The sequence below is a fragment of the Panthera uncia genome, chromosome D2 (assembly GCF_023721935.1).
Source record: "Panthera uncia isolate 11264 chromosome D2, Puncia_PCG_1.0, whole genome shotgun sequence".
NCBI lineage: Eukaryota > Metazoa > Chordata > Mammalia > Carnivora > Felidae > Panthera > Panthera uncia.
This window is the reverse complement of record NC_064818.1, coordinates 75127435-75140568: the sequence shown is the minus strand read 5'-3', so window position 1 is coordinate 75140568 and position 13134 is coordinate 75127435. Positions and strand designations below refer to the sequence as shown.

General features: G+C 46.5%; 1 protein-coding gene across 7 annotated transcripts in view; it reads left to right on the top strand.

The window, feature by feature from the left end:
* Positions 1 to 13134, top strand: part of FGFR2 (fibroblast growth factor receptor 2) — a 108489-nt gene that overhangs the window by 29519 nt on the left and 65836 nt on the right. For 5 of the 7 annotated variants that reach the window (XM_049645857.1, XM_049645856.1, XM_049645854.1 and 2 more), the window contains 2 exons: positions 370 to 444; positions 10857 to 11026. In XM_049645857.1, the coding sequence (XP_049501814.1) occupies positions 370 to 444; positions 10857 to 11026 (245 nt within the window). The remainder of the gene's footprint in view (positions 1 to 369; positions 445 to 10856; positions 11027 to 13134) is intronic. The other 2 variants (XM_049645859.1, XM_049645858.1) reach the window with 1 other exon arrangement.

Genomic DNA, 13134 nt, shown 5'->3' with positions numbered 1-13134 from the left:
CCCTTCTTGAAGGGGATCCTGACAACTGAAAGGTGGTGTTGGAAAGAATCTTTGGATAATAACGCAATCGGTCAATTTGCCAGGGCCTTGAATACTGTTGGAAGCTTAAAATCCAGTTTTAATATATCCAACTTGACAGTATGTTTAAAAAACGTGAAAGCAGAAAGCACTGGGAATCCTAATACAGACCAACTGTCCTCATGGAGAGAAAACTGAAGCCCTTAAAACCATCTTCACTAAACAAGATCTCAGACTTTTTGCGGGGGCTCCTGGGTTGTGGCCTTCCCTGTCCAGAAGGACTAAGTTGTACGTGATTACAGCCTTTTGCTTTGCAAAAACACAACCATGGATATATTCTTTTGAATACAGATGCCATCTCATCCGGAGATGATGAGGACGACACGGAAGGCTCCGAGGATTTTGTCAGTGAGAACAATAACAAGAGTAAGTAACGGCCGTCTCGGAAGGTCCCCGAGAGAGCAGAGCCTGGTGGGAAGTCCGGACTCTAACCTGCCGTCTTGTCCACTCTTCAGAACGCTGTGCCCTGCGGCCCTTGACTTTTCTCTGCTGTGTCTCCTCTCCTGGCTTTCTAATCTGAGAATAAACCAGTGTTCCTGTATACCCTTCTCTACCGTTTGTCCTTTCTTATTGTGTCACAAGCCACTCTTTCTCGAAAGCAGTTCCCAGTTTTCTGTCCTCGAATTTCGTTTCCTCTTCGGTTTCTCACTGATCGGAGGCGTGATACGAGTAGAAAACACATACCACCCTGGTCTTCTTTGTAACCTCTGATGGTGCTTGGCTTAACTCAGTGGTTCTCAGCCGGGGGGGGGGGGAGGGATTCTCCTGCTTCTGACTCCCCTGGGGGACATTGGGCAACACTTGGTGGTCTCAGTAGGGGGAGGAAGAATGCCAGTGACATCCAGTGGGCAGAAGCGAGGGGTACTGCTAGGAAACATCCTGCAAAGTACAGGACAGCCCTTAACAAAGAAGGATCTGGTCTAAAATGTCAGTAGGGCTGAGGTTGAGAAACTGGGGCCTTTTTTTTTTTTTTAACATTTATTTATTTTTGAGAGATAGAGAGACAGAGCGTGAGTGGAGGAGGGGCAGAGAGAGGGGGAGACACAGGATCCGAAGCAGGCTCCAGGCTCCGAGCTGTCGGCACAGAGCCCGAGGCGGGGCTCGAACTCACGGACCGCGAGATCACGACCTAAGCCGAAATCGGACGCTTAACCCACTGAGCCCCCCAGGCGCCTCGAGAAACCGTGACCTTTTCAGACATTGCTGCATGCTGAGAGGAAATAAGGGAAGGGGGCCTTGCTTTGTAGACAGTGACAGAGCAGGGAACCAGCAAGTGCCGTTTGCTTTTCAAAGGCTGTTAACACGTAGCAGTGACACGTGGGAGAACCTGGGTCAAGAAGAACTTGGCCTCTCTTACTCTGACACCTCTAAGTGGAGGTGACCCTGGGCAAGTAATTTAACTTCTCTGCCTCGGCTTCTTCAACTGTAAAATGGGAATAATAACATCTCGTGGGGTTGTTACGAGGATCAGACAAGTTTGCGTTTGTAGGGCGCTCAGAAAAGTGTGGGTCGCGACGTTCAATACAAAAGATAAAATGTAGCATTAGTTATATTTCCAGTAACATGGCTTGAATGTTCCCCAAGTGCTTGTACATTAGTTGCTGGCGTTCTTTGCTTAGGTGTTCTATTCTGCATGTTTTCAAAAGGACCTTAGTTTAATAAATTCTTACAAGGCTTAAATAATAAGTTAGTTATGAAAATAGGCAGGGCTTTTGAAGACAAGAAGAGAAAATGGATACTGTTAGGGACCTGGGATAATGTGTCAAATGGGGAATTGCATTTGTTCCAGTCTCCTAGCAGCTTAGGCAAAAAGGGAAACATTTATAGTTTTCATTGTTTTGGCAAGAGAAGGCTTGGGTTCTGGACCACGAGCATCAGCATCGTCTAAGAACTTACTAGAAATGAAAAGGCCAAAGCCCCACCCCAGACCCCGGACTGGAAACTCCGGGGATGATTCTCATGTGCGCTGAAGAATGAAAAGCACCGACTTAGGGATTCATACCTTGAGATCTGCCTTGAGCCGTGTGCGCTCTTGTTTATAAAACTGTGGGTGAGTGAAACTGTCTTCTGCTGTGATTTGTACCAACCTTCTTGGGAAGTTATTATGGTTATTTTTTTAATAATGCATCACTGGGACATCAGAAGACATCATTCCTTGTTAGTTCTTTGGCTCTGGCCGGGAAGGCAGTGGATGACCCTGCTTTGGAGGTGTGGCTTTGGGCAGGTTCGGTGCAGGTTGCTGGCTCGGGCAGTGCCCCCAACGACCCCATAAGCTGGAGGAAGCTATTATTCCTGTTTTCTTGATTGGAAACTCACGATTCGGTGAGCAAAAGGCAAAGCCGCCATTCGCTTGCAGGCCTGTGGTGTGTTGAATCACGGCACCCCCCTGCCAGTCCCCAGGGTGACGATGGGGGGGCGGGGGTGCAGGGAGGATGCCGGCACTGTTGTGGACGGCTCTCAGGTGGGGCCCACGTGTGGGATGTCCAAATCTGGCAGCACCCGGGTTGTGCTGGCCGGCCTGGAACCTGCCTCGTCCTGGTGAACAGAACCACGTCTGAGAGCCTGTTCCCAGGAATACTTGGGAAGCCGTAAAATGTAACAGCAAGGTATGGGTTACGTAACAAGTAGACTGAGTGAACTGAGTGAACTTTCTGGTGATTGCGAGGGATTACCTGCCATGGACCTCCAGGGTTTCGTCCCCCGAACACTGGTCCCAACCGCCCGGTGCCTGCGCAGACGGGCCAGGGAGCGGAGCGCACTTAACGAATGCCATGCCTTCACCCTGTGGCCAGCGTTCTTTGTAATTAGCTCTCGAATGACACCACGTCTGCCCTGCAGTGGGTGCTCTGCGGTGATTAAGGGCTGGTGTTAGCTGTACCAGGGAGACACTGCTGTCGGGAGCTGCCTCTGTTTGGTGCCTGTGAAACATTAGACACGATTTAAAGCGATAGCAGCTCTTAGCTGGCTACTTGGCCTCTGCCATCTGTTAGTGTGATTAGGCCGGTCTGATTCACAGGTGCAGCCTGGGGCAGTGGAGATTAAGCAGCTGTGGCCTGTGTGGACAGAGGAATGCCATGGCCGGGGTAATTGGCAAGGCGGGGAAGGGGATGTTGCCATTAAAACAATTTTTTGCCACCTCCAGTGTCAAATGCCTGACCTGATTAATAGGAAAAATTATAGAAGCGCCGAATTCCATGCGTTTTCAGGCACCTGGAAAACACCCGTGGGTCCAGATTGATTCCTTCGGTGCCTTCTGATTGTCTGGAGGCGTCACTGGGGTGTGTCTGAAAGCTCCTCTTCGGTGACGTTCACAGATGATGCTCCGGTGACCCTGTGCTGGCAGTGACATTTCTGGACTTTTCTAAGTTGTTTTTTTTTTTTTTTTTTAGTTTTGGTGGTTAGCTGTGAGAAGGCAAGCTTTTATCTGCCTGGTAGAGTTCCGAAAGTATGTACAGGCTACAGAAAGCATGGCAGTCCAATACAGGGGCAAAAATAAGTCCAAAATTAAGGCAGGATCGTTGGCTATGGGCCATGAAAGTAGGTCTGGTCTGATTTTTAGAGGGCTGTTTTGCCGTATTCGGGTTGACCTTAACGCTTACACCATAGGTACACGACCCAGCTCAAAGGTGGGCTCCCCCATAGGGGGTTTCCTTATCGCTTCACGTGTTCTATTCCCTCGCATCTCAGCATCACGATGCATCTCAGACCCGCCTTTCCTGGTAGACCACTGTTGGAGGCAAGGAATGGCCTCGATGCTGAGCGAATGTTTTTTGGAATTACAGTCCTCCTCTCCATCTCTTACTGGCGCTTTACAAACAGAGTAATGTTCAGGTCTGGTCTGTACCTTAAGAGAAGAAGCTGGTGCTTCTCAAAGTATATCCCGTGGAACCCTAGTCCAAGGGCTGTGTGCCAAGAATGAGTTGTATTTTGAAATGAGTTTGAAAAATACCTCTTACTCTCTGACCCTTTCTTAGAGACTTACCCGGTGCACCAGCAGAATACGTTCTCTCCAACGTTCTATAGTAAAACATCTGTTTAATTTCGGCTTTTCCCAGGGTTTTCCAAACGCATTGACCGTAAGACCCTTTTTAAAATACAGCACTTTACTAACATCCTGTTGCACATGTTTTGAAAATCCCTGCAATGGGCTGATTTGATTGACCTGACTTTGCTTTTGCCTTTATTTAAGTCAAGCCCTTCCATCACAGATGTCAAGGGCATTCTCGGGTCATATTTTAGCAGCTGACTAACTGATGACCTCACACCTTACCCGCGCTTGACTATTTCCCTGCGCGGAACAATTCTGTGACGTCATTACAAGCCTAGCTGCCAGGAAATAATGCTTCTTGCATATGCCCTTTAGTGAAACAGACTTTCTCCGGACAGAAAGTTGCAATTTCAAATGCTAATTTTTGAAATGCATCCAGGTTGAAGGTTTTGAAGGCTTCAGAGTTTATACTTTAGCATTGGAAAGCATAACTTAATTAGCCCTTGCCTCCCCTCGGTACGAGGTACCTTTACGGGTTATCTGGCAGCAGATGAGTAGACCTTTTTTTCCCAGGTGTCCCTTTTTTCCCAGGTGATTTTTATTACCTCAAGCTTGTGTTTCAGCGATTCATGTTTCTGAAGAGTTTCTTGGGAAACCATGATTGACAAAGTTCAGGTTGACTGCTGAACTAGAAGGAATTGATAGCAAGGCAGCTTTATCAAGATCTGTGCTCCAGGAGTGGTTCTTTCTCTTGAGTGAGGAGGAGAGAGACAAGGCAATTTTCCATTTTGGTTTTCATTCCTGTTGAGACCTGCAGGTGCCCGTACTCCTGTGTCAGGGAGAAAGGCAGTTGGCAATTGTCTTTGGAACTGGCTAGGGAAAATGAAGGGACTTGGCCTGGGATTCCACGCTCCTTTCGTTGCTTAACCTGCTGATAATAACAGTTTATAGTCACCTTTGGTCTAATTGGGCCTTTTACTTGGTAGGGGTTATAGCTAAGTTCGTAAATGTGTTGGTTTCTTAGTTGGGTTACGCAGTTTCCAGGAATTGAAAGTTATAGTAACAATAATAAAAAAAAAAAACACAAAAAAAACAAAAAAAAAACCCCAAAGCACACAGTCTTCCTGAACTTTTTTTTTTTTTTTTTTTGGGGGGACATTTCTTTGTAATGGAAACCTCATCCTAAATTGGTTTGGGTGTTTTTTTTCGCAAAAGCCAGGGGTGGCGTTCTATCTGGAAGGTTGGATTGAATTATCTCTTTCTTGGCCTCCCATGTGGGCAACCAGCATAACCAACAACTGGAGAGTTTTCTTTTGAAGGCAGATCCTAGGAGCTCCCACGGGGCAGCTGGTCGCCCAGTGGACTCAGGCATTTCAAAGGTGGGTCATTTGTCTGTTTGCTTTAATGGGTTTCTTATCGATGCTTCAACCGATCGGCAAGGTGTTGTTTTTAATGAGATTCTCAAATAAAACCCACCGCCCCCATAATCACACATTCACTCACATCTCCATATTTTGTTGGATTTGTTTTCTCTTAGTTTATGCAAAACTGAAAACACGAACCTCAGTCTACTGTATGGTTGAGCTCAGAGACCTCTTCCCACCCCCACCCAGTCAGGGTCAAAGCATTCAAATGTCCTGATTAGTGATATTTTTAAAGGCCCTAATTATAGACTTAAGACAGAGGCCTTAGTGGGGCTTTAGGGAGTTTGTGAGACTTAATCTAGGAGCTGAAACAGGCTCTGTTTTTTTATTTTTGCATCAATAAAAATACAGTTGGCAGTCATTAGCGTCCGCAGCTCACATAAATCTTGAACTTTTGACTTAATTACCATGGGAGAGTTCAAAGGGCAGCCTGGAGTGGTTGAAAGAGCACAGCCCAGGGAGCTGGAGTCCTGGGTCTAGCCTCAGCCTGGCCTTGGCCATGCAGCCTTGATCAGATCACTTAACCTTTCTGGATGACATTGATCACGTCAGCCGTTGGACCAGATGGTCACCGAGGCCTTTTGGTACAGTGGTAATAGGATTCCGTGTTTTTCCTTTAAAGTGTTGGGCTGTGTTCTCTTTTTGATTTCAGAAAGAGAGGAGACTATAGACCTTAGCCATCTGTATTGAGATACATACTGGGGCATGGAAGGGCTTCTGTGGGGGCAGCCCATGTTTTTTCATTACGTTACCATAAAAACCCTCTAATCCTACCATTTGTTGACACAATCAATATCTGCCTGGAATACCTGGACAGAATGTTAGAATAGGGAGGGCCCTTATCAGAACACTCAGTTCACCTCCCTCATTTTATAGCTCAAGCTTTTAACACTTGTTCATCTGGTACATTCTTCCATCCATCCATCCATCCATCCGTCCATGTAATAAACACTTGAGTGCCTACTCCATAGGCTAAAGATGACTTACACTGTCCCCTTCAGATGCTCTACTCTTACTGGTCAGCAGACATCGAATGGAATAAATTTCAGTATGGGGACACCTTGGTGATGGAACCATATGTAAATGACAAGCCCAGTGAAGGAATTTGATCAGTCTGTGCTGTGGGATGGAGGTGGTATGTTGAAGGAACTTTGAGGGAGGTTTTTGTGGGGTTATACATCTCTTTTTAACCAGCACATCTTAAGAGACTACTGCTGTATTAAAAGTATAATTCTATTTACTTAGACTCATCGCTGGTATATAATAACTGTTTCAGTATAGAAAATGATAATGAGTAGGTACCCCGTTACGATGGATTTTTCTTATTTTTTAATTTGGCTGGGTTTTACTGTTCTTACTGTTTAGTGACTCAGCATCATTCTTTAGCTACGTGTTACATCAGAAGGTCTGAGAATGTCCGAGCAGATGGGACGAACCTGTCACGAAGGTCACCTTGTTTACTTCCAATTTAGTATATTTCATTTTTTTATGCCATCCAAGATTTCCACAGTTCCTTTTCTATTAATTGACTTGAAACTCACTCCTCCTGCCTCCCTGAGATTATGCTAGGGAAGATACATTAAGTGGATACTCAGACCCTTCTTCGAAACAACGTGATGGAGACTTTGCTTATAGTTTTCCTCTTTTATCAAGTTGTTGAGGAAACATTTGTACTGAGCACCTACTATGTGTTCTCTTTTGTAGATCGTTAATTTGTTAAGTGAGTTCCTCCTCTGCGTGTTCACCGGCCATGGTATGAAAAGAGGCCTCCTTAGGTAGAAAAGCTTGCTTCGGAGCCTGGTCCTGGTCTCTCACCAGCTGCGTTGTCGTTCTTGGGGTGGGGGGCGGGGATGGTGGCTGGCATTTCCATGTGTCCAGACTGCAAAAATGGCAGGAGATGACAAATAGAGTTTGCAGAAGACATGAGGCCACCGATGAAGGAGGCGCAACGGGGCTAGTCCTACAGTACCATTATTTTTCTAGACCTTCCAGGTTCTCCCGTCTTCACGTAAAACTAGTTTCTTTCAGGAGGAGCCATTATAAAATACGAAAGTAATCCCTCCCCTCTAGCGTCATGCTCATTAAAACAATTCATGAGCTCAAAATCTTAAAGAAAAGCCTAGTCACAGAAGGGTGTTGTCCTGTATGATGTTAGCACTCACTCAGAGTGGGACTGGGCAGAGCACTGGGGTGGCCCATTGCTGCCACACAGAGGACCTTGAAAACTTGGCTCGATGGCCTTTCTGTGGAGTCACTATTTACAGGTATTCAGGAAAAGGGAAAGTTGCAAATGTGGGTTTCCAGTGATAGCCACAGAGGCGATCTGTTTCTGCTTTGTTGATAAGATTTTACGGTGCCCCGCCCACCTTGGATCCCAGTGGCTTCAGGTGACAAGTATGGTGCCCATAACCCTGCCTCATGGCTGTGTGTCTATTTCGCACGAGCAGGTTTTATAGGTGCAGTTTTGACGATTGAAATTTTACCCCAGGGAAGTGGCTTCCTGCCAGAAATTCCAGCAAAATTCTTTCACCCTTGTCCTTAAATCATCCCTTAGGTGCCAAGACGAAGGTGCTGGTTGCCAGTGTGCTGTTGCCACAGGCCATGACCGTACAGACTCATGTGGTTTGGGGTGATCCCTGCGTGGGTTACGGTCTCCCTGACAGCTTAGCCCAGTGAGAGAGGAACAGAGCAACATTCCTAGTTCCTTAAACTAAATCCTCCCCCCCCCCCTTTTTTTTTTTAACATTTTAGAGAATGTAAAAATCATGCCTAATGGAATGTAAGCACGTATCTGGTGATTTCTTTTCTGTAAAAAAGAAAAGACATTCCAGAGGATCAGCTCAGCCGTAATCGATGCTATCTGAAAGAGTCACTACATTAATATTTAGCTAATTCGTATGAATAGGCTATTGTGTTTACTTACACAAATGACATGAGTACGGACACCTGACAGCATGAGGTATGCTTTTCATTTAGGTCAGATTTATAAAAGTCTTTGTGTAGCAACAAAGCTCATTATTTATTTTGTGCTCTTAATGGTTTCTTTTCAGTGGCTGTGGCTGTGGCTGGATTTTTCTAAGTAGAAGCTTTTAGAATGAAAGATTATTGAAATTGTTCCAGTGTATGCCAGGCCCTGGGAGTCTTGTGATGAATGGTAATCAGATACTCCCTGGTGAACCCTCAGGAGACTGGGTGTGTTTAGGGGCATTTGACACCCAAAGCCACATGGCTAGCAAGTTGTCTACTCATTGCAGATACAGCTGATTTCAGAGGAAAGAGTGGAGCCCCGTTCTTTCACCCTTGGCTCTCCCTCCCCCCCCCCCCCCCCCACCCAACCCTCAGGCCTTTCTTTCCCTGGCATGCAGGACTGACCACCTCAGTTTTGCCTTGCTTGCACCATCTTCTTGGCACATCGTGTAGACTCCTGTCTGTATCCCACCGCCTTGACACTTAGATAAACAAGGAGAAAGAAGGCACAGCATGCCCTTGTTAAGAAATCTCCGCTCCACCTTTTATAGCCAGGTTTCAAGAGCAAGGGTGAGGCAAACAGGGGTAGGTAGTTTATCCAAATTCCTAATTGTGCCACGAAACTCTGGCTAAGTGAAGGGGTTTGTTGTCACCCCTTAGGAGCGAGCTGTGTCATCCACAGAATAGAGGGAGGGGGCTTGTAAATCTGTATCAGAGACCAACCCCCTGCCTGGGCCCTTTTGCCTCTGGTTTGTGGAGTGGGTGTGCTCCTTCTCAGCCTAACCCTCAGCAGCAGTAAACACAGTTAGGAATCAGTCTCGTAGAATTTCAGTGTTCTAGGATGTTCTAGGATGCCCAAGGCCCCGTGGATGGTTGCTTCGGGAGAATTTTGGCTACCAGTTTGCGAAGACAGAAACATACGTGTGAAACGTGAAATAGCTGTGCAAGGTTTCAGTGGAACTTTCGGGCAGTGATGTAGAAGGCAGTGTGCCTTCGGGCCAGCCTGGCTATCCTGGACTCTGGTCTTCGACATCAGAGTGGTTGAAAAGGATGGATTCCAACCCCTTGGAGAAGCTGGTTCTTAACTAGCCATGGACAGCAGGGGCAAAGATTCTGGAATCAGACTGCCTTGGCTCAAATGTACCTGTAGCTCTCTCTAGCTTTGTAGCTTTTCTGTGCCTCAGTTTCTTCATCTCTAAACAGGGATTGTGATAATGCCTCTCTCATTGGATTGGTGTCAGGATTAATAGGGCTTTTAGAGCTGTGTTTGGTAAACACAAAGCACTCAGTCAGTGCTCGGTAGCCGTCGTTGTTGGCCGGCATGAAGAATTATGGCGGTATCCTGGATTGATGCCGTGGTTCTGATTTAGATCAAATGCCCTTCATTTGGCAGCTTAAAAAGTTGTGTCTTCTTTTGAGTTTAAAGGGTCACCTGTTTGTATCCATGACTTTGAGGGCCATTCAGAGGGCTTAATTTTACACGACATATAATCCGTAGCCTCCTAGTAAGTTTTTTTCTGCTCAGACATGGTAGTAGAATTATGGCATTCACAACCACCAAAAACTCTTTCCTCCATTTAAAAAATTAAAACAACAGGGGCGCCTGGGTGGCTCAGTCGGTTGAGCGTCCGACTTCAACTCAGGTCACGATGTCACCACTGGTGAGTTCGAGCACTGCATCGGGCTCTGTGCGGACAGCTCAGGGCCTGGAGCCTCCTTCGAATCTGTGTCTCCTTCTCTCTCTGCCCCTCCCCTGTGCACACTCCCTCTCTCTCTCTCTCTCTCACAAATATAAAAATAAATAAAAATTTTTAATAAAAAAATAAAAACAAAAATTAAAACATAGTGCGAGGGCTTTTTGATTTGTCACATCAAGTGCTGCGAAGTTAATGCTGCGTCCCTGAAAAATTTACCCTATTAGGATGGTAAGTTATCTCCTTGATGAGCCTTTAAAGCTTCGGTGGGTAAGTTGACGTGGCTTCGAGCACACCTTGCTTGTGTGTGTATGCGATCGTTTGCTAGGTGTGGTGATCTAAAAGGATCCATTCTGGAGGACTCCGCTGCTGCGGTTGTGTGTGTTGTCGCTGTCTATGTAAAGTAGCATTTAAAAGCATGATTCAACATGAATTTATATTCTGGCGCTAAGAACAAGGGAGAGAAGGTACCTCAAACACGTTCCCCCCCCCCCCCATTAAGAAAGAGAAACTAGCAAGAAGTTCATCTCCAGGGACCTTCTGCTAGGCCATCTGCTAGACTTCAGAACAGTTTTCTCCTCATGTAAATATTACCCAGAGATTTTGAAAATGTCAGATCGTTCACATACAAAGTCCAATTCTCTTCCGTGTCATGGAAATGAAGCTCTCCCTTTCCATACGTTATAACGTTGTTTTCCACAACAGGAGCGCCATACTGGACTAACACAGAAAAGATGGAAAAGCGACTGCACGCTGTCCCTGCAGCCAACACAGTCAAGTTTCGCTGTCCAGCTGGGGGGAATCCAACACCAACTATGAGGTGGCTGAAAAACGGAAAGGAATTTAAGCAGGAACATCGCATTGGAGGCTATAAGGTAAAATCAGGTGTCCAAAATGCTCTATTTCTTACATTTTTGTTAATCCATTTTTAAGTAGTTGAAAGGTAGGAACCTTCAGAAGGGATATTTAAAAAAAAAAAATGAAAAATCGGTAATTATCATAATTGGTCATTTCCACACTTGACATTTGAAAAAAGTTTTCCTGGGCTTACATGTTACTTTATTTATCTATCTTTTAATGTTTATTTATTTTTGAGAGAGAGAGAGCGCAAGCAGGGGAGGAGCAGAAAGAGAGGGAGACACAGAATCTGAAACAGGCTCCAGGCTCTGAGCTGTCCGCACAGAGCCCGACGCGGGGCTCAAACCCACGAACCTCAAGATCATGACCTGAACTGAAGTCGGACACTTAACCTTAAGACTGAGCCATCCAGGCGTCCCTGGGCTCACGTGTGCTTTCAAAGCATAATTCCCATTTCTATTCTTTTTTTTTTTTTTTTAATGTTTATTTATTTTTGAGACAGAGAGAGACAGAGCATGAACAGGGGAGGGTCAGAGAGAGAGGGGGACACAGAATCGGAAGCAGGCTCCAGGCTCAGAGCTGTCAGCACAGAGCCCGCCGTGAGGCTCAAACTCACAGACCGGGAGATCATGACCTGAGCCAAAGTCAGAAGCTCAACCGACTGAGCCACCCAGGCGCCCCATTTTTTTTTTTTTAATGTTTATCTTGAGAGAGAGCATGAGTGGGGAAGAGGGGCAGAGAGGGAGAGAGACCATCCCAAGCAGGCTCCGAGCTGTCAGCACAAAGCCCAACGCAGGGCTCGATCTCATGAACCGTGAGATCATGACCTGAGCCAAAATCAAGAGTCGGACACTCAACCGGTTGAGCCACCCAGGCACCCTTACGTTGTTCTTTATGTGAGAAGAGTTTAATAACAGAAGGGTGGGAAGTTGAGAGTCTGTTTCCTATATGCTGTATTGTCTAGAACACTAAAACTGGAGCAGCATTGGAGAAGCAAACTTGTACTTGCCCTGTTTGGGCAGGATTGTAGGATAGGGGGTGGACTTGGCTTAGACGCTGGAGTATGAAATAGTACTTATTAAGAGAGAATGCTTCCGTGGTGAGAGAGGCAATCTCTCCATCCTCTGTCTTCACGGCCCTGGAGAGCCCATCACAGAATGTGGTGATGAGTAATCTCCTCACTCAGGCAGGGGTGAGGGGTGGAGGGGGAGGTGGAAATTGACCACCCTCTCCCTGAAAAGGCCTGTAGATGCCTATTCGGGCTTTTGTTCGTCCATTCAGCAGACGCCGATGAGCACAGTGTTTGGCAGGCACCGTCCTAGGCGCTGGACAGAGCACGGCCCTAGCTCGCAGGGGTTCCTCGTCTGGTAGGGAAGGTGGATGAGAAAGCCACAGGCTGGATGGGCTGAAGTCAGAAGAGCATGTTGTCGTGTGGATGTGCAGGGGGAGATGATGTGGGCTCTTTGGGAGGCTACGGATAATGGAGGTCAGGAAAAGATTCTGGGCTGAGTTTGAAGGAAGGGTGTCTCAGGAAGAGAGACATGGGATGTCTAAGTTATTTAGTCTGGAGGGGGAGGCCTGGAGGAATTTAATTTAGTATATGAGGAAGACTTGGGGAACCTTACTGTGACATTCTTTGGTGTGTTTGGAAAGCCTGAACGGGTGCATTAGTTACCTATTACCGTGTAACAAATTATCCCAAGACCAGTGACTTTAAACGACATTTTTATTTAAAAAATTTTTTTTAATGTTATATTTATTTTTGAGGGGAGGCGGGGAGAGACACAGAATCCGAAGCAGGCTCCAGGCTCCGAGCCACCAGTACAGAGCCCAACGCAGGGCTTGGACTCATGAACCACGAGTCATGACCCGAGCCAAAGTCGGACGCTTAACCGACTGAGCCACCCAGGCACCTCTAAACAGCATGTATTATTTCACAGTTTCTGTGGGTCAGGAATCCAGGTGTGGCTTAGCCGGGCCTTTCACCTCAAGGCCTCTCACAGGATTGCAACTAAGGTTTGAGTCTGGAAGTCTGATTTGTAGGGTCAGCTGGGGAAGGACCTGCTTCCAGACTCCTTCCCATGGTTCTTGGATTCACTTCTTTGCAGGTTGTTGGGCCAAAGGC